The sequence below is a fragment of the Amblyomma americanum genome, chromosome 4 (genome assembly GCF_052857255.1).
Source record: "Amblyomma americanum isolate KBUSLIRL-KWMA chromosome 4, ASM5285725v1, whole genome shotgun sequence".
Lineage (NCBI taxonomy): Eukaryota > Metazoa > Arthropoda > Arachnida > Ixodida > Ixodidae > Amblyomma > Amblyomma americanum.
Window position 1 is genome coordinate 133,076,681 of NC_135500.1, and position 26,945 is coordinate 133,103,625.

The window sequence follows — 26,945 nt, forward strand, 5'->3', positions numbered from 1 at the left end:
TCTTACTAATGTATTATTCAAAATGAGACCTGGTCGTTCAATATTGCATTGAGTCCTCATATACACTTTTGAACTTAGGCACATACAGTTAAAAACCTCAATGCGTTTTGACTGTTTTACGTGTCTTAACTTCTTTGCACTTGCTTGTTGATGAAAATAACAGTGCGTACTGATGTTTCACTGATCCAGTCAAGAAACGTATTTTGTTTGGCAGTGTGTCTCGAAACAATTCCCAAGAAATGTAGGATATCTGCCGCAGAGGTAGTTTGCTGCAGCAGAAATATTATTCATAAAATCACGACCCACCCTAATAATCCCAATTATGACATTTTTTCATTAGCGCTGGGAGCGGTAACACTCTGCTCATAATGGTAATAGAACACAGCTCTTTTCTATGGGTCATAAATTACAAGTGCAACCTAAGTGTAATGTATTCTGATGTTGAAATATATTTCTATTCATTTTAGGGCTAGAAAAAGATGCTATGTGTTCTTTTCAGCACTAGCATGCATACAAAGAAACTGGCAGCAAACGACACTAAAGAATTTTTCTATTATATTCAGGATGAATTTGGTAGTTTCTGATATTTTCGGATTGAACAATTAGTTTAGCTGCTCGTTTTAATCCCGTTTCAAGGCGTCGAGACACAAATAAAGCTGGTTGTACATAAAAACAGGAGCAGAAACACACTCGACCTGAAGCACTCCACACGAAGCAATTCTCAAACTTATTAAGTGTCTCTCCTGCCAGTACAAAAGCGGTAATAATCAAAATAATGATGAAAACCTGGACAGGCCTGTCACACAAACCAATGACTATTTATCCGAGGCACGAGCCATGAAATCGCGAAGCGTTTTTAAGCGAGGAAAACTTTAGATAATATTGGTCTGTTTGATAGCGCTAAGTCCTATTGGTATCGAAGTCATGCAATCCTTTGAAGGCAAGCCCTGCAGCTTTTACAAGCAGGACAATGAGTCAGTAAGCTTTACGTATTGATTGCATAGTACGTACTCAGCAAAGTGCGCGCTGTTTACTTTGAGCTAATTGCGAATCGATAGCGGCTTTTAGCCTCCGTGTCCCGTGCTTCTGGAATAAAATAGCCGCCATTGTGTCTACCATTTCTTGCTAGAAACTGACGAAGGATTTCTTTGTTTAAAACTCCTGATTGCGTGTTTTCTCATGACAGTAGCTTTGCAATTGACTTGAACTAAGCCGCCTTTACACCGCTGTTCTTAGCAGCACTTGCTGTTGAGTCGACATCGTTTCTTGGTAGTGCCTGATAACTGCACCAGAAACCTTGCCTTCTCACACTCGCATTTTTGCCCTGATTAAATTTTTTCCGTCCTCACTTACGCACTTACCGCAATGGGGCTTCGGCACAGGGGAGGGGGAGGAATGAAAATGAGCATATTTGATTGACTTCAAGAAAGGAATAGGCCGTTTTAGAGAGCCATTTTGGAGAACGTCAAGACTCACATTTTCAGCAAAATCCAGCCTCTCTTTTGACATTTATAAATGAGAACCATAACCTTTAGTCTGCGCATTGTGTGCGTTAAAATTTTATAGACAACGGAAAACAGAGGGCAGCAATCTTTACCACCCGCCACGAGAAGTGGTATATGCTAGAATAATTTGTCAAGTGCAATTCTTCCACCCACCAGCTGCTCCTGGCTCACATTCCGACGCAGACCAAGCACGCGATTCCGGCTGATCACACACTCCTTTTCTCACTATTTTTCAGACAACCCACATGGCTTGTTCAGCACGCTGGCGGCCACGTGGCACTAACCTTTTTCCACTAGTCACTTTCGGTGATATTTTATAATGACCCAGTAGCTTTTCAGTGCACAAAAGCGTCACTAGCGATGTCATTTAGTGACAGAACACAAACCCTCTTTGATCATAGAAGGCCGTTACCAAAAATATAACGCGAAAGGACTAATAAAACAACGTAATAACAAACCCCACTCGGTGTCAAACAACACTATTGAAATGAAACGTACGTTATATTTTCATGTTGTAATTTGCGAACATTATTAGCCCAATGTATGTCTACACTTAGCTCCAGTTGTTTTTTTTTTTTGTTCAGTAGTCTCACTGCACTGCTAGGCTTTGCCATTAGCGTCAGAAGTGAAAACATTAAGTAGATTTTTAAGATTTAAAGCTACCGTTTAAAGAATTACAGCTTTAGCCGAGGCCCTCTTAGGTGGTCGATCCTGATTGGCAAGACCCAGAAATGTAATAAAAGCAATAAAACAGCCCCGGGTGTCACCTGGAATCCAACAGGGGCATCATTCAGAGAGAGCGTCCAGACACTGTTAACAAATTCTTCTCCGAAAATGAAAGGAAAAGAACACACGACTACTTCGATAAAAAAAGGCAAAGTGGAAAACAAAAGAGCGGCGTAAACGAGACGCGAGCGGTGTGCAGAATGTTAAGAGCCGCAGATGCGTAAATCTTGAGGTAGCCACATATCATATACCTTTTGGATGATTAATGTGAGTTCACTCAGAACATCAAGAAAAACTTTCGATCATTATACAAATCTTCACACTTTTCTGAGTATCTCTCTTTCGTTCTTTGAGTCGTTTTCTGCTTGCAGCTTTCTGAACAACCAGCAAGCAAGAAATAAATACTAACGGTGGGCCTTTATTCTGACTTTCATTCCCGCGTAGTTTTGTGTTTTTCCCCGCGAATTCCCGCCGAAGTGCCAAGCGGGGTCTCGAAATTGCGTCGATAAATCGACGTCGTTGGAGGGAGTACATTCAGTGCTAGGCGGTAGAGGCGGTGTTTCGTACCGAGCAAGGAAAGAGAGACTAAAATGAAAGTCGAGAAATATCAAAAAGGCAAAGCTTATCTTCTTTGTGCTATTCGCGAAAGACCGCAGAGGGTAACGAAGCGATCACCGGGGAAAAGAGGAGAGCGAAAGCGTTTGGGTTATTGCCAGTAATAAACAAAAAAGAAATTCAACTCCACACGGAAACGTCAAAGAAGCGGCACGAACTGCAAAGACCAGTTGACGTAAGTTCGCGAAGGTCATATTTTAACTTAAAAAGGGGGCGCAAGCTGGGGTCAGAACACTAGCAAGGGGCACGGTCGAACTATGAAAGATTAAGTAGCTATTGAAGCGGTCGGCGGAGTTGAGGTCGGTGCAATGGATAGCGAGCAAAAAGTGGGGAAATGGTTTTCTTCATATGCAGCTGAGGAAAAACCGAAAAATTGGAAATTATGTTGCTGGCAGTTTTCCACGAAAACATCTTCTGTTTATTTTCTTGCTATTATTTCTTCCTTTTTTTCACGCTTCCTTATGGAGAATCAATATCGGGACAATGTGCTAGATTGAGCGGTCACCGAGAACTACACTCACGTGCTCGTGGCCACTGGGTTTCCATGTCCGTTTCGCAAAACATAAATTATGATTACCTGATTTTAAGCTTAAAGAGCTCAAAGTTAAAGAGTTACAGGATTTTTTAAGCCCAGAACGTCTGCTGCCGTGGTGTGATACGAATACTAAGAAGTAAATAAATTTAAAAAGACGTAAGGGGGCTCAGTTTTTGTGGTGACACTGTGGTGCCCCGGCGCTGCCTGCGGTGTAAGTTGTTGCTAGTTGTATTACTTCAATGACTTGCGTTGCGTGTCTCTTTCGTGAGAATGTGGTTGCACATGACAATACTGTTATAATAGTTTGTATATTTGTAATAATAATATATATATTTGCAATATTTTAATAATTGCGTTAAATCCGGATCGATACTAGGCGATTTTTATCCAGGAGAATGCTACTTAAACAGTCTTCCGTCAGAAGGAACCAAAATAAAATTAAGCTTTGTTGTAAGCAACTCAATTCTTTAAAAAGGCTTCAATTTTATGAGTTGGATATAAGTAATTATAGTAATATGTTAAAAACTAGCGCGTAGATTTGGAACAGCAGCCCCCCAAAGGAGACTTCTAGTAATTCAAGCACAGGACGCAATAACCAGGTACCTGGAATGCACGCGCATGCACCATAACCCTGTTCGATAACGACTGCGAATCCGAAGTCTTCTTTCAAACCCTACTTTTGACTGACTTCCGTATTCGCACTTTTCCGCTATTAATTCGTAATTCATTTTTCCTGTGTAGAACTAGCCGCTTTTCGACACGTATTGAAATAAATGTTTGCCCAGCTGCTGGCTTTTTGTACTCCATGTACCGCTGCCCCGTTGGAGAATAAGGCATTTACAGTGCTCGGTCAATATTGCTTACAGCTTTTAAATATTCTCTGGTTGTATCCCGCCTTGCTTCCTATCTTTCTGCCAGTCACTCTTTTTTATGTATACCAGAGCATGGCTTTCAGCACGATCCAATGACAGATACCAAGAAGTGGATGACTGGCAACAGCGTAGTTTTCACCCGTAGTCTAATCTGGGTACTCGACTTCATCAGTAGAAGAAATGAAGGAAAGGTTGCAGTAGTGTTGTATATTTTAGTGCGAGGGTCATCTCTGGAGGAAGCGTTTGCTAAGGTATCGACCACGCTACAAAACAAAGGCGGGAAGGAGCCCGTTCAAGAAATCGTGCCTTGTGTTTTAGCTCATTTGATACTGTGCTTTCGTTTCCACATTCTAACACCTGCCGTAATCGCTCACCGGTGACGAGGACCTGCATCTCGTTCTTCTCCTCTGCGCCGGCGCCGTTGCTGACGACGCACACGTAGGTGGCGCTGTCCTGCACCGATGCGCGGCGGAGCACTAGGGTGCCCCCGACGAGCACGATGCCCGGCTCGGTGAGCGGCAGCAGCGGCCGCAGCCGGGCCCCGTACTGGCGGAACCAGCGGTAGGACGGCTGAGGGTGACCTTGCGCCTCGCACGGCACGAACAGAGTAGAGCCCTGGGGGCCTTCCACCTGGCGGCTCCAGTGGATAACCTTGGCCGGTATGCTGGAGTGTGGCTCTGCGAGAAGTGCGATGCAGCAAAACACTTAAGAAACACAAATCTCCTCACATATTCAACGTCGCTTGTTCATCGCATATATTGAATTGTTCAATAAAATCTGGATAAATTACAATCGGCATCGGGGCACGTCAAAGTTTTATGTATTTTAGTGAGCGAGAAACCGTATCAGTTTTAATACCAAGAGGGCGATACAAACTTGAAAGGATAATACGCTGGTTCAAATTTATGAGTGCAGTTTCGCGGCGCCAGCTTTATAAGAGCAACATTTGCGAAGGTGTGATTTATCTAAAAAATTGTCAAGTGGTTTGTTGAATGCGGCTGCTACAATCATATAACCTAGAGACCGGGCAATTCGGGAAGTGCTTTGGGCTACTGTTGTGAGATTTTGAAGTTGGAAAAGTTGTGTGAATTTAACGCATAGTGCCACGGAAGCAGATTAGAGATAATGTAGGCGACTCATAAAATTGAACGTGTGTGCGCTTCCGAATAAAATTCACTACAAAGCGCATGGCTGCATGCAATTGTTGTTCTGTACAAAGGAACAAAGCCGAATAAACATTAGCGATGACGTAGACGACGTAATATCGTGGATCCGGATGGAGTATACGAGCTACCACTGAAGCCAGTGTAAGTACTGACGCATGTACTTCAATGAATTTTTTCAGGCGTTTTGGAGCGTGTAGCACAAACTTTGACCGCACCACCTGTTCTCCTAATAATGCACATTAGTTTCTAGGTTAACTATGGTTCGTCATGCGATACTGTACAGTTCCTGTAGTGTGTTTCGTCTATCTCACTGTATACAAGTCATGAGGCAGGGAAAGGAAAATCATGAAGAGAACAAGAGAGGAAGGTAATATCGAAGAAATATTGTCTGCTTAGAATTATAAAAAGCAATGCAGGCACAATAAGCTGATTTTAATCCCGGAAACTGTGCTCTCGTAAAAAGGGATTTCTAGGAACCCATGTCCATGGTCTTTGGCTTTATTCGAAACAGACTGCTCTGCTAAAGATCTTTCGAGCGTAAACACCTTTCACATATATTCCAATGTGTGTGAAGGAATTCAAAAGAGTGAAAAAATTCTGTATCGCGATTATAATTTAGAGTCGATGGGTATAACTGTTCCGTGAAAACTTATCTGCTTTTCTTTCATCAGGGAAGTGCTACAATTTATTATACGCTTATTTTTCGCGTAAGGGGACGTGTATCGGTGGGGGTTGTCCCTGTCAGGCAGCAGTGTTAATGTCGGGAAACGTGCGGCTGGAACAACATCACCTGTTGACCTTTCAGGTCCTGTGCATAGATTCAGCTGCAGGAAAACAACATGTATTGTCGCTTTTTTGGGTGGCCACAATGGTCAAATTGTTGATTCCAGGTACACGCCACGGTGGCTCAGCGGTTAGGGCGCACGGCTACTGATCCCGAGTACTCAGGTTCAAACCGGACCGCGTCGGCAGCGTTTCAATGGAGGCAAAACACAAAGGCGCGCCCGTGTTCTGTGCGATGCCAGAGCACGTTAACTATTCTTAGGTGGTCTAATTTATTCCGGAGCCCTCAACTACGGCGCCTTTTGTCCTTTCTTCTTTCACTCCCTCGTTTATTCCTTCCATTCGGGCGCGATTCGGTCGTCCGCCCAGATGTGACACAGATACTGCGTCATTCTTGCCCCAAAAACAAATTTTTCATCTCAGGACTCAGCCCAGGCTATGCGGGTTATTATCAACAGTCCCCATTGTAGTACAGTCTTCTTTCTAGCTGTGGTTAGTGTGTTGACGAGCATATTGCACGTGTTTCGCTGGGCTATGAGAACACAACAGGCCAGATAATTTACTATTGGCCGGATAAAGGAGAAGCAAATGTCAGTGCACCAGTCACACATCTGAATCACCGTGTGCCAATGATAGTTACTAGTCAGAGTACCAGAAAGCGGCTGCCATGGAGTTCTTTAGGGAACAAGCGTTTGGCTGCTGCTGACAAAAACAGAAGAATGCAGAGCCAGTGACTCACTGCTGGGCTTTATACCACGGAGGCAGGTCAACGGTTTTTTATTTCAAAAACTGTATTTATCTCCAAGTATATTTATCACACAAAACCTAGCGACATGTTCGTAATGGGTAGCGCCTCTTTTTATGAGAACCCCGTTTCGTGAGTCGTTAAAAATATTGTTTCATCACCCCATTATTATTCATGGTAACGTGTTTTCAAAGAGGAAGAACGAGCGTCATCGTTTACATGTTTATTTACGGGAATGTAAACTAGACGGCGTGTAAATAACGAGCTTATTTTTGTTTCACTTTGAGTCGCACCTAAAACAGCTAAAGAACTCTCAAAAGCTGACAACTAGAAGTAGACCACGCACATTCAACTCAACTACTGCTCTCACGCGAAAGCCTTGTGTCAGTTGTGGAAACTACAAATGAATGAGCAACACTTTAGTTATGCATTTTCCTAGCTCATGTAATATGCAAAGAGTGTTACTATCTACTTTCATAAATAATATTTTATTGTGCAAAAGCTTTATGTTTCAGAAATTCAAAGTTGGCTTGGTCAACAGAAGAACAGTAGTAAAAAACTTTCTTGCTTAGGCTACATGGCGAATAAGAAAACATAGCCGAACGCCGCCATTGCGCATTTGAGTGTAACTTCCCCCAAGTGGATACAATCAACGGAGAAGTGAGAACACGCAATGGCTTGGGCGAAAATCATCCGGATTACTGCTCTTTTTGGGAAATGCAGCCATGGTAGCTTATTGTTTTGTTCTGCATAGCTTAGCAGCTGTGCCTTTTCTCAAAGATATGGCGAGTGCATGGGCCATACGCTGCCGGTATTCTTACGTTCACATCCAGATTATCATAGGATAGGCGGCTACTGCTTTGACAGCCTTCTTCTGAAATAAGATTGCCATCTGCGCTGAGATAGTTGCGCAGGAGAGCTTGTTATGAAGTTTAAAGGGGCATTGACAATTGTGGCAGTATGTGTCCCTATAGGTCAACGATGCGATGTCACATCATGTAATATAATGGACACGACCAGTAATACACACAATGACGACATCACCTGGTCAGGCTAAAAACGTCATCAGATAGAGATCACGAGGTTTCCGCATGGCAGACCTTTTTCTGCTGTCTTTAATTGCAGCATTGGGGTCTACGGCTTGTTTTTTTCTGCTTTTTTGTCTGGTTATCGTTTTTTTAGGCTACTCTAAAACATGAACAATAATTGAACAACTGACGAACCGGTTATGACAAGCTTCCCTGCTGTGATGCTGCTGGCGACAGCACCGGTGAGCGTGTCCTTGGTTTGGCACTGGAACGAGTGGTGACTGTCCTCCGGTCCCGCGCGCCGCACGTGCAGCTCACCGGTGGTGAAGGCCACGTACTTGGAATTCTCATCTGCATCGCAGCCGAGAAAAGAAAATGGTAAAGACTCGCGCGCGCTCACACGCAACCGCCTAGCCGACGATCACGCTATTATGAGGAAGGTAAGCCCCGTAAGAGAGCAGAGATGGGTGGCGACGATCGATATGAGGCTCTGTCTCCCGGAATGAGGCAGAGGAAGGGGAAAACTTGGGAACAATTTCTCGGAATGCGTTTTTGGACCGCGGGGAAAATTCGAAGAAGCGAGAATGACTTCTCAGTATTAGTATACTTTTTTTCGCAGCTCGTGTGAGGCTCCTTTGTCGCTTCGTTCCAAAAACTCGGCCGATATTTCCCAGCCGCCGCTTCTAACTGACGCTGTTTTGAGAACAAGATATCAAGAACTAGCGTGTGTGAATTTCAAAGAACAATGAGTTTCTCTCAGATGGTGCCCTACTTTTCAGCCAATATAAGCCACTGGATATACTTGTCAGAGTGCTGCAATCAGAGGAAGCAGTATTTTTGTCAAAACTAAAAGCGATTTTGGAGACGAGGAATTCACATGATTGATGTGCACAGGCGTCATTGCATTGTGTTTAGCAAAAAAAAAAAGAAAGAGGGCGTACACGTACAATAAAGATTCTGCGCAATTTAATTTTAAAATGTAATCATACAGGAAGCTTCGGGCTCTGAACATTATTTTATGTTGTCATCTGAAACCCTAACGTCATGTTTACTTCTACTCGCTGTATATATTTTCCTCGTCACCGACTTCAGAAGCATTTATTGAGGGGTCACTCCAGATATACGTATTTGAATGTCTGTGCAGAAAAGTGCTTATTAGAATATATATTATTGCTTTAAATTCTAGAACTTTCTTTTAGTACTCAGTGGATAAGGCGTTTTTTTTTGCTTACTTTGAAAATTAGGGGACGTTGATTACGTGTCGCTGAAGCAGGACATGTCCGTCTGTAACCAAATACAAAAGGAACTCTTTTCTGAATAATTATTGAATGGTGGATAACCTTATTTTTTCTCCATCAATAGCAAAGCTTTCTGCGTAGCTTCCTCCCCAACTTAGGGACGGATCTGGTGTAAAATGTTCATGCATAATATATTTATCAACATGCCATATATCCTTTCGTTTATACGGGTTTAACGTCCTAATGTGACTCAGGCTATGAGGAACGCCGTAGTGAAGGTGTCCGGAAATTTCCACCCCCTGGGGTTCTTTAACGTGCACTGACATCGCACAGTACACAGGACTCTGGAATTTCGCCTCCATCCTAATTCGACCGCCGTGGCCGGATCGAACCCGCGTTTTTCGGGTGAGAAGCCGAGTGCCATAACAATTGAGCCACCGCGGCGGCCCATGCCATATTTGAGTCTCATGCCTTAAAAGTGTGATTTTGCGTCCAAGGCTTGTGTTTACGAAAAAACCGCTTTGTCCGCATTTGAGAACACAGTGGCTGCACCACCTGTATAATAAGTACTTCTCAGAGCGTCTGCAAAAACTGTGCAGTGCGCTGGCACAATAATTCTTAAGATGATAATTCCTAAAGACGTCAGTTCCTAACTACTACGAGTTGACATATTTCTACGCGTCATGCTCGTGCAATCTACGCGACGTGGAAAGCCAGCGAATGGAAACAAAATATGGGTCCAACAACTTTCGTGTAGTAAATTTAGAAATTAAGTAGCCAGCCTGGCTGTAGCAGTCAAGCGAACTAAGCTCAAGAAACGGTGAGACTTACCAGGAATTGCTTGAACAGAGATGATGAAGCCGTCGCTGCGAACCCATGACGTCACGACAACGTATTCTTTGACGTAGTTAGGCACGTGGCACCTCAGCACGCCGGTGTTCATGCGGATGACGAAGTCGTCGTAGACGCGAATCTCGTAGTGCTGCTGCACGACTGCAAAGAGAGACAAAGAAGAGAGCACAAAAACTGCTATGAGAATAACGAGAAAGGAACTCTCGGCGCTTTAAGATAGTACCACGATGGGTTCTCTGCGCAACGGATTCGTTAGTGCACAACGCAGAGTTGTCGTCTGAGCTAGCAGCATGTAGTCAATGATAAGAGCGAAGCAGGATGTCTATTGACGCAGTGGCAATTCTTGCTGTAATATTTGACACCTGTATTCAAGCGGGAGTGTATTGGGATTCTGCAAATTCTAAACTTCGGTGTTTAACTTCCCAAATCGCCACACGAGCTACCAGGGACAGCGTGGTCTTGAGTACTCAGGATTAATTTAGGCCAATTATATTCAGTAACGTTCACCAACATTGTACAGCGCACGGACATCTTTTACGGCTCGGATCTATTGAAGCGCGGCCACTGCAGCCTGGATTGAACCCGGGTCGTTGGGCTCAGTTGCTGAGCACCCTATTCACTGAGCCATTCCGACGGCTGTTTAATAGAATGTAGTGTTAAGTTCTTTGTGCACTACATAGAGCACATGTAGGGCACAAAAGTTTACGAAGACAACGCAAATATCCTCAAACCGCCTTTATTCAATCAACATCGCAAGCATTAATAGCTGGGTGCAATCATCCTGAATTGATGTTTGCGTTTTACCAACCCAAAGTGACACAGGGCGGCCATTAGGGACGCGTAGTGTACCGCTCTTGATTACTTTCGGCTACTTTTGGTTCTGCACGTGCGATGACGTCGCACAGTAAACTGGCGCCCTGGGTTTTACTTCCACCGTAACGAGGCTGCCGTAACTTGGATGGAGCCGCTGTCCTCGTGATCGTGAGCTGATCGTGCTAAACGCTAGTCGACGGCGCCGGGTTTTAAGTGAACATCGCTATAAGTTTATAGGTGTGTCACAGCTACTACTAGATCGTTGTAATTGATTGCTATATGTTTGTCTGCTGTTTATTTATTTGCGAGATTAAACCATAGTTGGCGAAAAAAGTGCAAATTATTTTCAACAGAGCCATGGGGCTAGGCGGTATTGGATGTCGGAGCAAACAAGCTCACTTTCGCTGCAAGTGAGGCTGCATCACTAATCGTCATAAACCATAGAAAAGAGGCAGTAGCGAAACAAACATTAAATAACTGCACAACTGAAACATTCCTTAAGTGCTTGACCTCTTGCAAAAAAAAAGAAAATGAGCCAGGTAATGGAAATAGACTGCCTACTGAGTGCATACATAACTTGTCACAGATGGGGACATACGACAGGAGGAAAGAATGAAGCTATGAATATCAGAAGAATGAAGAGATACAAAGAGAAAAAACAGAACGAAAGAGATTGAAAGCAGAAAGAAGAGATGTAAAGTTCAAAGTAGCGACGCTTATGAGGCAACTAGTAGTAAAAGGAGAAAACAGTTAACGAGCGAATCATCGGTTGGGCCCTGGAGCGAAATGACACCTCGCGTAACCGAAAATTCAAACAAAGCAATAATTAAAGTGGTGATCTGACACTGTTTGGCTGCTTGCATTTTTGTCGCCGTTTCACCCGTCCCTTCCGAAGCGCGATTCCTCATCGACCATCGTGCGAGCAACGTGCCAGACAGCATTCTCTTCGACAGGAGCCGTTCACTTGCGCTCGCTTTCGGTACGTAGAGCCTTCATTCTTTTATTTTACTGTTTGCAACGCTGACTTGTGTCTACGAAAACCAGGAGCCGAGAACGATATCAGCGGTGGACGCCGCAGTTTGAACCGTACCGTGTTCGTATCTTCCACGTCGTCCTTTCAGCTTCTGCAACAACCTCTTGCTCGGGTGTAGGCGCAGCGTCGTCGCTCAGAAGAGAGGTGGACAGGGTGAGTCCCATAGGTCCGATTCAGAGAAACGTGTTCCAGCCCTCACGAAATAAACCTGCGCTTCTGCGTTGGACTCCCTCGTTACGACGCTGTAAATCTGGGCCGAATAAGTGAGTGCCGCTGTCGGAGGAGCATGGCTGGCTTGACTGGTGGCAGCCGGAATGGCGGACAGGCGCAGTGTAGCCGGTCTAGAAATCGTCGCGCGACTCATAAGCGACAACTTCGTTTCTCAGCTGCTGTGCATTAACCGAGAGGTGGCGAGGAGTGTGAGGCCGGGGATGCCAGGTTCGTGCAAGCCTCTGTATTGTGCGCGTACGACGCGACCCCGCGGGAACACATGAGAGGATGTAATGGAGGCGAAGCGACATTCTGTGCTAAAGGTCCCAGCTACTGCGGCAGTCTTGCTATGAAGCACCTTCTTCGCATAGTGCTAGGACAAAGAAGCTGCAGCAGTGGAACGGGGCACAAAGGTAATGAATACAATTCTTGGCTGCAAGGTTCTGGAAGAGGTTTCGGGGATAACATCATGTGCACTGCCATACTTAAAGAAAATATATGCTACAAAAATCATCACGGTAGCTCTGGTTTGCAATATTTTTGGTTCAGTTATTCAGGTGCCCATATTATGATATCACATGTGTTATGTCGTCGTGCTGACAAGTATATTTGTTTGATCGTGCCCACATGTGCGTCCACTTTACCTGATCTAAGCCACCTACCCGGGAAGCCCTGTGTTCTTTAGGAAACTGATCCTACGACAGGCTACCATAAAGCATGGGCAGAAGTTTATTCTCGTGTACACAAGGAAAGAGGGACTCAAAGGACTACTAAGAGTAACACGAACGTTTAGGCGTTTGCTGTTATGTAAGAGAACAGAATATCTTACAGACATGTTAAGATATTCATTTTTCCGGCCAACCTCTCTGCCTTTCCTCTCAATAAATCCTCTCTCTCTTTAGAGACATGTTCAGTGTGATGGTTTTCTTTATTTTAATTTACAGATGAGGACTTCGTGATAAGTAAACTTAGTGGTTGTAGCCGCCGCGGGGGCTCAGTTGTTTTGGTGCACGGCTATTGGCCCGTATGACGCAGGGCCGATCCCGGCCGCGGTGGTCGCATTTAGAGGAGGTGAAATGCTAGAGGCCCGTGTGCTTTGCGATGTCAGTGCACGGCAAAGGATCCAAGGTAGTCGAAATTAGACAGAGCCCAACAATAGGGCCTCCCTCGGCTCGCTTTGGGACTCTAAATTATGTAAACAAAACTTAGCTGTTATATGATCAGTGTCCAAGCGTCGAGCGCGTCTCCTCGTTGACTCCTTTTCCCTGAGGACTTCCTCACACGGGGAGCGCTTAGCGTCGCCGCTCCAGGTGCTGACTTCGCACAGGGTAAGCAACTGCCTCGCGAGCTCTTGGAAGTCGGCGGTCTTCGTGCCAAGTTTCGTTATACCGCAATCCGTGGAATCAGGTGGGATCAGGTATCCTTCCGAGGGCAGTGCGCTTCGCTGCACCTGGGGTTTGGGGTCTTCTGGCCTATTGTGCGGCGCCACTCCATCATCAGTTATATCTGCCGTGCGGTATATGGCGTCCGCCGCGCGTTAGATCGCTCCCGCACACACATCAACGCATACACATGTATACACGGCGCTCGTTTTGCCCGTGCTCGGAGGCGACGCAAGGAGGCGCGCGACGAGGGAGGCCATTGCTGTAGACGACACCGCCGCTGCCGCCTCCAGCGCGTAACTGAAGAAGGAGCTAAGCACAGCGGAAGGTTAAAATAAAGGTAGCGAGAGAGGGCCCTACTTATGTCCACTGCGGCGAAAGACTGCGACATCGTTACAAGGCGCGAGGACCCAGTTCCTCAGCAAGCTCTAGCTTTCTGAAAGCGGCGTCGTGCCCTCATGTTTGCTGGGGGAATGTTCCGGAAGACAAAGTACGGGCCTGCGAAAACCCTGAGAGGCCGACCGAGAGCGCATGCCGCCTTAAAGTGTTGGCCCCAGAAGAATCGCCGCCGCCCACCCAATCTTATGTATGAGGCACCGATAAAGGCTCACTGCGGAAAAGGCAGAGGAGGGTGGGAAGCTTCTAGATGATGTCAGGACGGCGCTAAAAGAACAAGGAAAAAAGAGGCCTCTTTTGTCCTTGTTCTTTTCGCGCCGTCCTGACATCATCTAGAAGCTATGCGCCAACTAGCCCAAACCAAAGTACTTCTTGAGGGTTGGGAAGGGCACTAGAGAGGCGAGAGTGTAAATGAAGGGCACGAGCGCTAGCCTTGTAATTAGCCCGCGCCTTTGACCAATGGCAGCGCAGAGCGCACCAGCCGGTCAATTGCAAAGTGTGTTCCGTATATGGCTTGGCGAGTGCGCGATACAGAGACACCACCCACTGAGGTGCCGAGCAGCAGCGTTCGACGTATATTTATTCCGTTTCTTATCAATTCTTAACAGGCAAACTTACTCAGGCTGTCCGCGTCAAAAATTACACCTTTGGTTGTCAATTTGATTGACGTTTTTTTAGCGTAATTTGGCTTGCAACTATCGGACCTTATGTGTGATGCTACCATATCTGCATATTCTTTTCAACATTGCCAATTTCGTCTTAAGAGCCATGCAGCGTCCGCGCTGTTTTAGACGCATTAGGGTCACAAGAGGCGAGATTAGTGTAAGACACGGTTGCTTCGCGCATTTATTAACCGCTTGCAGTCTACTGAGCGAACGATATGACTGTTGATTCATTTTGGATGCATGTAACATGTCCACAGGTAAAGGCCATAAAGATACGGCGTAGCATTTCCAGCGATGCCGCCTTGGATTGTTTTTGCATGAAATGACAGCTCTACACCGTGAAAGCGCAGTTCGGAAAGAGTATTTACAGTATTCAGCGGCTTCATATGAGCCACTGCCTTGCCTTCAGTAGATTATTCGGTTACAGTAGGTGCGTATTTTGTTCACTGTAACACTTCAAACAGTGTGTCTGAATATTAAAGAAGTGAAATGATAAATAATAACAATGAACATAATTTATTTCTTTCTTTTGTTACATTTGAATTGATCCACAAGCAAGGTTATTCGTTAAAAGATCAATTTCAGCGCAAAAGTAGCCGGACCGGTGAAGGAATAATCATGTTGCTCCTCGTGGTACCACTTGTAAAGTGTCAACTCGATTCTCACTGCACGGAATTGCTCGCAAATTTCGGGCATGCTTTCGCGTGCTGCAAACCGTACAGCGAAACCTTCCATAACCACTTTTCTTCTAGAAACAAATGCAAAGGTGGAGGAAATTACAGTTACCTGCATGCAGCAAACCAGCGACTTCTAGTGGCAGGAAGCTGTCTATATGCACTGCAGACGACGGTGATTAGGTCACAGTGAGTTAATCGGTGGCGCTTTGTCAATGGCTACGCAAGGAATTTGCACAGGAAACAGGGAGCTAATCGCTCAACTGCATCGCAAGAACGAACTGTGTTTAGTACCAACACTGACTTCTCTTTTCAGCATCTTGGAAGTATGCGTCACCTCTTTGAACTCTGCTTTGTTGTGGCCTCTCTGTACCACTCAATCTCTTATTGCCTACAAGTTAAGTAGTGCACTGTTAACAATGCCAGTGGGCACGGCACAAAAGTAATAGTAAAATACCCTTTAACAACGTACACGTTACAGCGCCATCAAGTTAGCAATTTAGCAGGAATGATGCTCATATTGACACGGACTAGAAGACGACAAAGTGGGCAGTGCTGTGGCACGGACGCTCGTGCTAGGTCCACCGCCATTGAAACAAATCAACACCATCTGCGATCACGTCTGGTTCTTCGGCTTGCCGTCACGTAACAATATCATTAGCACGTGGTCATAAGTGTTTACCTCAGGATATACAGCGTTCGATGATCGATAAGATCATATATTCTACGAAATTTTTGCTTATCTGCCTAAAAGCACTTTATTCCTTCATGTCTCTCCTGGGTGTAATACAGACGTAGTGTCGAGCCAAAGAAGCAGACAGTCATGATTCCGAAAATGCGGAGCTCGATATTTCTTTATCTGTCCTGCCCTGTGTGACTGAGCGTGTAGCAACGTGCACTGGAGTAATACTGGGTAATATTCTGCAGGTAAGGCGCGTACTGTGAGAGACTATGAAATGCATATGTATGAGGGTCAACAACACGCACGTGACGTATCATGCTACTGAAGAAATTACAATGTCGGAACCTGCAGGCGAACGAAAAAATCGTTAGCCTCCGTGAGATGTTTATGCAGCCTCTTTCTACAATACAGTAACAGATGAGGTTTCCTGCAGTAAACGTCGCAGAAATGAGACGTGTGGACCTAGTGGCCCATACGCTTTTCGGTGGACTCGAAACAGCGAATGACAGCGCCGGGCCAGTGTAGATTTAGCTGGCCTTGGAGCCGAGCCACAAGCGGGATGCAGCCACCGAGGCGAAGAGCCGTCGACGGCAAAAGAGGCGTCTCATGCATGTGAAAGCCAAGGGGGAACTAAGCTGTAGCTGAAGTTGGGTTTACAGAGTCGTAAGCGTCGAGTGAGATTTTGTTGCTTTTTTTGTTTTTGCTAGTACACAACTCATCGGATAATTCAGCTAACATGCAATTTCAATGCACGCGCATATGGCGTCGTCACTGTAGAGAAAGCACGGCTCGCATTTATTCAGCTTAAAGAAAAACTTGCGAATAAAGGACACGTTACGAAAATGCAGACTCAATAAAAAAAAAGATGGCTTTCGGCGTAACATACAGAAAGGCACAGACGCAAAACGGCAGAGACTAGAGTAAAAATATTCAGCTTCGTACAAATATTATAATGTGTTATTTAGCACAGCTTGGGTACTTTTCTTGTCTTGCGTTTATCATCATCATCATCATCATCAGCAGCAGCAGCAGCAGCAGCAGCAGCAGCCTTACTACACCCACTGCAGGGCAAAGGCCTCTCCCATGCCTCTTCAATTAGCCCTGTCCTTTGTCAGCTGCATTCACCCTTTGCCTGCAAACTTCTTAATCTCATCCACCCACCTAACCTTCTGCCGCCCCCTGCTACTCTTGCTTTCTCTTGGAATCCACTCTGTTACCGTTAAGGACCAGCGGTTATCTTGCCTTCGCATTACATGCCCTGCCCAAGCCGATTTCTTTCTCTTGATTTCGACTAGGATGTCATCAACCCGTGTTTGTTCCCTCACCCACTCTGCCCGCTTCCGGTCTCTTAACGTTACACCTATCATTTTTCTTTCCATGGCTCGCTGCGATGTCCTCAACTTAAGCTGAACTCTTTTCGTTAGCCTCCACGTTTCTGCCCCGTAGGTGAGTACCGGTAAGATAAAGCTGTTGTACCCTTTTCTCTTGAGGGAAATTGGTAAACTGCCGCTCATGATCTGCGAGAACCTGCCATATGCGCTCCACCCCATTCTTATCCGTCTAGTTATCTCTCTCTCATGACCCGGATCAGCTGTCACTACCTGCCCTAAGTAGACGAATTCCTTCACAACTTCCAGGCTCTCGCTGCCAATTGTGAACTGCTGTTCCCTTGCTAGACTTTTAACATTACCTTGGTTCTCTGGATGTTAATTTTTAGACCCATCGTTCTGCTCTGTCTGCCTAAATCATTGATCATGATTTGCAGTTCGCCTTCTGTGTGACTCAGCAAGGCAATGTCATAGCGAATCGCAGATTATTTAGGTATTCTCCATTTACTCTTATTCCCAACTGTTCCCAATTCAGGCGTCGGAATACCTCCTGTAAACAGGCGGTGAATAGCATTGGCGAGATCGTGCACATGAAAAACAAAAAGATGTGTTCTTAGGGATTGCTTTTGTTCGACTTTGCAGCTCTGTTTTTGTCCCCCGCTATCATCACCTTCTATCTTCAACGTTCGATTTTTGGAAACATTTTCTGAATGGATATTCAGATGTCTGAAATTTTGAAATTATCGCCATGCGGTGGGCATCTTGTTAAGGTAGAGACCTAGATGTATATACACTGCAAACAGTCGGGTATGGAGCCGTATTTTAAACGTATTCTCAAAGTACTTTTTTACGCCTTCTTTATCATTTTTGTATCATAAAACGAGCAGCGTCGCTCGTTTTATTACTGTTCTTGGCGCTTAATCGTCTGTTTGGCGCCGTTACACCGCAGGTTGAAAACACCGTTAACTCAAGTAAAAAATGAACCAGCTAGGCCTGCTAACTGAGAGCAATCGATTATTTTGTACAAAAAAGTAAGAGCTAGGACAGCGGAAAATTGAGACAAACCAGACAAAGTGCCGGAAAACATATCAGCTAGGAAAACGAGGCGACCGCACGAAAACTTGTGCAGTTTTCGTTGATTTATCGAACGACTTCGCTGAGTTCCAAGAATAAACTAAGAGCAGGACTGGCTCGGACAGTCGCGCGTGTCCAGTTATATAGATAATCGAATCGCGCTGCAAGTGGCCTAAATCATGCAGGAGAAACTTTTTGTTTGCGCTACCGGCTGGAAACATCGACCAGCGCAAGGAAATTTTGTGGGCGCCCTGGTAAACAGAAAGGTAAACAGAAGAGCCTGTCGATAAGCTCGTGCGAGTTTCACCTGAAGATACGTATTTAGATGACCAAAATACGTCTTGGCCTCTGGTTCTGAGAAGTCTGCATAGCATAGAAAATTTTGAAATAGTTTCTTGTTGTGGAGTTAGTGCTTACTAATATACTGAGGCTGTCTGGTAACGTGCAGCGCAAAGGAAGCCGCCTCAGTTCCGATCTAAGCAGTGCCAGAATTTATATATCGCTGTACATAATTAGGGATTGTGTTTTTGCGAAAAACTAGTCCTGTTCAATAACGATAGGCGAATGCCGAAAGAGGAGGAACCGTATAGTCGAAAATAAGTTGATGCGTGTAACAGTCTTCATAATTAGGCCCCTTGTTAAAGCTACAGACTTATGACTTGTGAAGTTTTGTACGTTTTCAATAAATGCACCCAGCGTGGATGTAAGTTTTTTTTATCTTATGCGTCATCAAAACAAAATTAATAAAGACGTCAGCGCACTAAGATGCGCAATTACTTATTTAGAGCTTACTTATAAGAAAACACTGCAATTATTAGATCAAATTGGTCAAGCGCGTTCTTTAAAGTGCCTCAAAGTAGTAACTCCAGCATGTCACTAAAGCGCGAACACAACAAAAAAAAACAAAAAATGAAAGACAGGAAGCACATCTGTCGGATAGTTTGGCAGCCACACATGCACCTAGAAGAATCGTGATCATTTTCAAGGTACTTCTCATCCCTCAGCGGATGTTCAGTGGAACGCAGGCGTAAAAAAATCATGGCGTGAAATAGAATGATGCTGCGGAGTGCACTGAACCTGCAGCTCGTCTTTTATCAACAGTGTTATGGCCTCCCATTGTTTCGAAAAATTCATACAGCAGCCATAAAAGGCCAGCACAGCTTCTGAAATATCGTCGAATTCATATTTTCTTTAATAACATTTGAATTGGCGGACATTGTCAATGCACTTCTTGACGGCATGCTCTGCACTGTACTGGACCGATTTGAGCCCCTCAGAAGCCAGCGTGCTTTCCAAAAGCGATGGCTTTCGTGCCAGCTTCTTCGGTTAGAGGACATGGTTTGTATAAACGCCATTCTTTGCTTTCTTAATTAGGTTTTTTTCTTTCCGGGATAAGGATACACATACGCACAGGTTCCTCGAAAATGAGGGGGAACAAAAGTTTGCGCCAACAAACGAACTGTTCCATTATTTTTCTACCGCAGTCGAAAAGGACTTTTGGATATTTACGTCAAGAGGTAATCTATATCGATACGAGGAACAACTGCGTTTGCCATGCATAATTTCGAAGAAATCATTAAATTTTTTCGCAAAATATGTTGCCTATTTATTGCCCAGACATGTAACCTTTTCGCGGAATTTGCATGACCTTGGCAAACAGGCGGGGTTTCTTCCCCGTAATCATTAAATACACACAGTATATTAATTTATCCTGCAACTGTCGTGCAAAAATCACCTCCACGTACATCAAGAGGGAGAACCGTGCACCCTTTCAAGCCTAATAAACACATAACGGTTTCAGAACACTACGGAGCCTGGAGTCTCGTTTGGATTACTCGGCCCAGAATGCCAAAAAGACCGTGGCTTGTGTTCAGCCTTGACGTACACCGGCGCGACAGGACTCAGAGAGCGTGTCCCGCTTTGATTAATGGCGCGGGCTGGGACTCGTTAATTAGCCGAAAGGAGCATGCCTTACATTGTGCGCAAGCTCGGAGTCACCGCTACGTAGTTAGTGAATGCGTGGATTGCGCGGCAGGCCTACTCGGGCCTTGCCGGCGAGCGCGAGGCACTTGTGCGCACCTGGACCCACATAACCAATTGCCATATTATCTGCGCGTTGCCGAGTGCAGGCGAGGGCGTTTGCTAGCTGGTGCATTCGTGCTTTTCTCGACACGACGCCTAATCAGTCCCACTGGCACAGGAAAGAAACATCTACTCGTTGATCATCAAAAGAGAGGGCGATAATGCACGCACAATCAGTGGCAACCGAAGAGCGAATTATTGCTCGTATTGCGCAAGCATGAGGAACGTTGTTAGCAGACTTATTAGTGCGAAAGGACTACACCAGGCGTACCAACCCCGAGCAAGAATCCTGTCATCTTTTGTTGTCTTGTGCTCCAGACAAGCTTGAGTTTGCCTGAGTCACTCGGGTAATCTCGGGTAAGATTGGATGAGTGTCACGCAAGGTGCAGCCGATGGGAGGAAGCTCGGGTAAGTTGTGGTGATCGTTGCCACAGCAGTAGTCAACGGGAGGCAGGTTGCAGGTGGCAGTTATAATAATGAATGGTCGCGAGAAGTTGCTGGGCAAAAAGCAGCTTGGGTAGCAAAATTAGTACCGGTGGCTGTGATAGGAACAGCCACATGCCAATGCAGTGGCTCTCCACTTAAGAGCTGACCAGCTGCGCTGGTAGTGGTATGAGGACTCGCCGCCATCTATGAACGTATTATGCATATATGGGCCTTAACCCAATAAAGCTATCGCGTCATATCGTTAAGGTAGAGCTTTTATTATTATAAATGTACCCACCAAATGAAGAATGAACGCCTGCTTTTACACGTCTACTCTTATCTACGTTTAACCCGTATCACTTTTTATTGCAAGAAGAAGGAAATTGGGTTTCTCTTTCGTTGCTCTGTCATTAATGCAATTAAGCAATCGGCCATTCAGCCAGTAACAACATTTATAAATCAACTAATAAATTTACTAAAAATTAGGCAAAAATGTTCAATCAAGCAATCAAAGCATTCTCTATGTATCAAACTATCAAAACTTGTGGAACGCAGAAAGCAGGCCATCATGCAACCGAAAATTATGTTTTCGCATTGACTTGATAAAACGAAACATTTCTTATGTAGAGTCGTGGATAAAGTCTGCGGGATGCTTATTCTCCGAAAAAAAGATTATTTCAATGTAGCCACGATAGTTAGCCAACTGAATTCATTTCATTGGATGTAGCATGCATTTCCCCTCTTTGTGAAATGCTTTTCGTCAATCTAATTTGCCCGACTGCGCAAACATTTACATTGTTCCCTCGCACCCATATGCTGCAAACTTTTGACCATGACTGTAGATCAAAACTTTAGTAGGCTTGTCTACTGGGATTTCATCTGTGTCTGTTTAAATATGAAGTGTCTAGGTCTACTCTTGTACTTTTGATTTCGGCTGCTACGACCTTTTGTCAGATTGTATATTGCGATGTTTCAATAATTTATTTATATACATTTCTCACCTGAAAGCTCGTATGCTGCGTGTTACCGAGGGTTGTGCGAGTGGTCAGAGCGCCCTACTCGACAAGAGCAAACGTCCTGATGATTTCATTATTATTATTCGGCGCACAAGGCTACCTAGACTGGACATTCCTATATCAGAAATAACCTCGCTGGTTCATAAATATAAAGCCTTGATTAGTCTTTGCTCTAAGTGCTGCAAAAGAGCATTTAAATGCGTTTTGGTTCCAGAACATTTCTGTCCCTTTCCGCGGATTAGCGTTCGAACATGGCAAGACAAAAAACTGCGAATGACGTGATCGACCGTCGAGTGCAATTTGCCAAACAGCCCTTTGCGATAACAAAGAAAAGCGGCACTTCGTCCCGCTCTACAATCGAATGTTTGCATTACTCTTTTTTTTCGCTTGGGGTCTTTCCTCCGTCTCCTCTTTGGCTTCACATTTTGTAGCTCTCTCACACGCGTGCGTCTGCAGACAAATAGAAGGACCCATTTTAGCCGCCTCAAACGCTTGCTCGCGTCGGAGTGAAAATCGATATGTGCTCAACGTGTGGAATTGTACGAATCAGAAAAAAGAAGAAAGTTGTCGGATGGAACAAATGAAGCGCCTTTGCATTTTCTGAAGGAGATAAATAGATTATAAAGAAGCAGGGATAACAAGATACGGTCTTTCGCACCGGTAATTGGCATACCGGGAGACATAATTGAATGCATGAACTTCGGCGCAGACAAAAGAGTAAAGCGGGTAGCAAAGTGTATTTGCATATTCGGGCGGAATTAGGCAATGGGACGGAGGAAATATTGGTGAAAGACGTGTAAAAATGGGCAAAGCAAGGCGCCGCCGCACAGATCTCGCTTTCGTTTGCAATCGTCTCCGGAAAAGCATAACTCAACATAAGTAAGAGAGCCTAAAAGAAAAGAAAGATTGCGAAGTGAGGCGTTATACAAATATAACGAGGTGCCCACTGCTTTGGAGCACCTATTTATAAGGAGGAGTAACAAGCCTCGCGTAGTCCGCGTGATCAAAATTTTGAGCCTGCACCGTGAAAGTTCCCAGTTTTTTGCTTGAAAGAATAAAAGTTTAAGAAGAGAATGTATAAGGGGAAGGATTTGCATGAGAAATGAGTCCGGTCATATACGGCTGCTGAGTAATATTGGCGAAATTTAAAACAAGAGGCGAAAAAGGGAGAGGGCGGAAAGAACAATACGTTTATTTCGATAGCCTCGGATACTCAACTGATTCTACTGTATTTTACTTCTTACAAGTAGAAATTGTAGGTGCAGGTGCTTTGTGCGGTAAGCATAACGTGGTTTTATGGTGAACGAGAATGGTGAACAGATGGTGAACGAGAACGTTCTTATAACAGTATTACTGTGCCAGACGGGCTCCGCAAGTTATCAAAAACTGGCAGCTACAGACATGCTTTAGCTCTGCAAATATAATATTAGATGGGTATTTTGTGTGCAGCTGACGGTTCAGATCTTATGCCTATGAAATGTGTGCTAGACCACCCTGTTGAACGCAGCTCCAACTCTCTCTGGATACGTAAAAACAAAACTTCTGTTGCTGAATCCTCCAGTGTCACAGCAACTCTTGGCAAGTTACGCGTACAAAAAAGGGATATTGATCTTTTGTTTTCCTCAAGATATTTAAACGAAATATTTAATGAGTTAAGAATTGCCGGCGTGATCACCTATAAAATGTGTTAAGAAATTTTTATCAGAACATATTAACAGAGTGCGGACAGGTAAGGCCGAATTATTTACCGAAAGCTAAAGTAGTAAATGTGTGCGGAGCGTAATGCATAATGTTTTGCGGTAGCTTCGGTTTTTTGCTACTCGGTCACACTGTTTTCTCTAAATTTTGCGGAAACAGTCATTTGACACGAATCCTCCGTCAGAAAACAAATCACTCGGAAGCCGCCACCTTAAACGCGTTCTTTTTGTGAGACCTTAACAATTTGTTGCATGACAGCTGTGCTCGGATTTAACAATTCATGAGGTAGCACCGCGTGATTGTTTAATTTTTATTGCTTGATGAACACATTTTGAAACTACTCTGCATTGATACACTGACATCCTAAATAATGTTAAAAGTAGTTTAATGTTATATCAAGATCACTCAACCAATCGTCCCATCTGAAATCGTTCGGCTGAAGGAAAATGAAGTATACCGTTACTAAAGAACAGCTAGTACGGCGTGACAAGTCTTCAACATTCACTGGCTTGACGCATGTAGCACCCGTCGTTATGTTGTTCGGGTTCAGAGATGCGGCATGTATCTCGCTCTAAAAATAAAATTGTTACCGCGAAGCGAGCCGCATTTTAGTTCAAAATTGAAAAAAATGTCCTGGTTAGCTTACACAGCCGCAGATACACGTGAAAATATATTGCTTCCTGCCGTGAAAACGGTACTGCTTCGCAGCAAAACATTTGCTGCTAAAAAGCGATCAATGACGGGATCCCAAGCTGCCTGCTGTCATAGCCCTTGCTGTGACCCTCGTTGTGACCCCGCAGCGATTTCAATCTCGCCGACTGCCTCGCTCCCACTTTCACGGGGAGATTGCAATCGACCAACCATTTGGTCGAAGGCGACGCAGGCGCAACGGAGATTTCCGGTCATCCACAACGAATGTCTTACAGAAGCAAGCGAAAAACGTAGGCCTGTGAGAAAGACGTCCGCTACAGTAAGAGCCGCTTTTATTTCTCTTAGCTTCGGTCGAAGAAGCACTTCAATTTGATAAGGACTTGGAAAGATTTCTTGTTCCCTCTTTCTCTTATTCCTTGTGTTTATTTTGGTGCTTTCTTCCTTTCTTTTTTTGAAATCTCCGCGCTCGATGCACACAAACACATGTGCCGAAAACATGACGCAATAAAGCCACTGCCACCACATCAAAGGCGAAGACTGGCGCACCGCTCTTGTACAACGCGAAACGGAGGTTCTAGCAGCGCAATCTCTCTTCGTCGCTTGACAGCACATTAAGTTTACTCACTTCTTGTGCGCCAGCGCTTGTTCGCCTTGGTGATTTGTGGGAGAGTACAGACACGCTCAGTATTCTTGTTTTTATATTTTCAATCAACTCTTTCCATACATTATTTTTTTACTTGCTTCTCTTTCCATGATTCCTGGGCGTCCAGAAAATGATGATACACACTTGAGTTTGACTTTTATCGACATTTATGTATTTACAGTTCCCCTCCAGCCGAGTTTCTATTTTTCCCCGCTCCTCTTTGAGGTACGCAGGCGCGGTTCGTCACGTCGCAAGTTCGTTTTTAAAAAGCGCCGTGAACACACAGGCAAGAAGCCGAAAATAGTCACGAGAAACGTGAAGAAAAAGACAAATACTAAGTATAAAAAAAGCTGAAAAGAGAACAGCCACATACCTCGCGGATACTCAAAGGACACTCCCACTAGCGAACACAATGGGCACGCATCGCGCTCTTGGGAATATGTATCCATCTCTCTCAAAACGCTCGCGGCTACAGTTCAGAGAATATTACAGGGAGTAGAGATGGGCGTGGGGACGAAACGGAAGAGGGTCTTTTATTATGTGTGCGTTTATTTTTCTTGGTAAGCTTCCGCTGCTCCTCTCATTCTACTTCTGTGTTGCCCGAAGGGAAAAGTGTTCCGAGGCGTGGTGTATAAGCGTACGTGAGGAAACGCTGCCCTCAGTTGCACGTGTGTCTCCTAGTGCGAAATGCACTGGCTTGGGAAATGCAACTGCCGGGATATTTTAACAGTGCGTTGTTGCTGTTTTGGAACAGTATATAAACGCGCGCTTTTAGTAGTCGAAATGGGTTCCATGATGGCGGGCATGGATGTAAGAATAGTTGTTTCAGGGACTACAGCATTATAAGTGGTGCATCGTGCCGCACTGCGGCCATCCACTACGCAGCCATTTCCGAGTGTCATCGTACCACAGACGTGGAAACCGTTTTACCTATTTTCTACATCCTCACGCTCTCGGTTTCATAACGTTTTTTCCTGTTTTCCTTTTTTTCAGCCCACGTCGATTGTATGAGTCAGGAAGAGGTTCTGGCCTTTTCGCAGGGCGCACGGTTGACCACGATGTAGAACTGTAAATTTTCTGTCGTGTAAAAGACTTTTCATTTGAGTCGGCTTCGCCCAGCGAACTCGTTGTTGGTAGCAGCGATGTTGTGAGGATGGAGGTAAAAGGAGAAGTAAGGAGGCAATAACCGAAAGTAATGATGGACGACTTTCATCCTATTTTTCCGAGAAAAAGACTCCGTATCAAGGCTTTTGGTAGCGAGCACAACTCTGCACAATGTTTTCTTACATATTTATTTAAAATGCCTCCCTGTGACACTACCGAAATGTACTCTCGTTTGGCGCTCCCCAGCTGTAATACAATAAAAGGTTTTACGGTTTAAAGTCCCGAAGCGACTCGGGCTATGAGGGTCGCCGTAGTGAAGGGCCCCGGAAATTTCGACCACCTGGGTTTTTTTAACGTGCACTGATATTGCACAGTACACGGGCTTCTAGAATTTTGCCGCCATAGAAATTGGACCGCCGAGGCCGGGAACAAACCTGCTTCTTTCGGGCCAGCAGTCGAGCGCCATAACCACTCAGCCACCGCGGCTGCTTCATAATAAAAGGATTTCTCGCTCTTTTGTACACGAGTTCATTTCTGCCTCGGGAAGCATTTCCTGCTATTGACGCTGATAATTCTCTGGTTTTTACTTTTCTACATCCATTCTTTTCTTCCGCACCCCAAGTGCAGGTTGCGTTTCTTGTTATTTGTTATTGTCAGGCAAATCATACCGGTTGTTGATTTTCAGTTTTCCTCTTAGGCAGAATTCTGTAATATCTGGTTCTGATTCCTTCCTTGAGTGACCAGTCACATTGATGGCTATGCGCCATTTTTTAAGGACATTAAAACGACAACAATAGGCTAATGAAGCTAATTTTCAGAAAGGCATTGTGCTCTGTCTATTCTGCTTGTGAGCATAGATGCAAAAAGAGACGACAAGAGCATTAGATGAACAAGAGGTAATAAAGGTTCACACAAGGCTTAAATTAGCATGAGACAGGCGACTTCAGGGAATCAACTCTTTTGTACCATAGCAAAATAGCTAAGAATATGCTTTTTATCGTTA

At 44.7% G+C, this 26,945-nt stretch overlaps 1 protein-coding gene across 1 annotated transcript in view; it reads right to left on the reverse strand.

The window, feature by feature from the left end:
- LOC144128366 (cell adhesion molecule Dscam1-like) overlaps positions 1-26,945 on the reverse strand; it is a 221,703-nt gene that overhangs the window by 41,852 nt on the left and 152,906 nt on the right. The window contains exons 4-6 of the mRNA XM_077661725.1: positions 10,045-10,206; positions 8,171-8,326; positions 4,628-4,930 (exon numbers count right to left, since the gene is read on the reverse strand). Coding sequence (XP_077517851.1) covers positions 4,628-4,930; positions 8,171-8,326; positions 10,045-10,156 — 571 coding nt within the window. The 5' untranslated portion in view covers positions 10,157-10,206. The remainder of the gene's footprint in view (positions 1-4,627; positions 4,931-8,170; positions 8,327-10,044; positions 10,207-26,945) is intronic.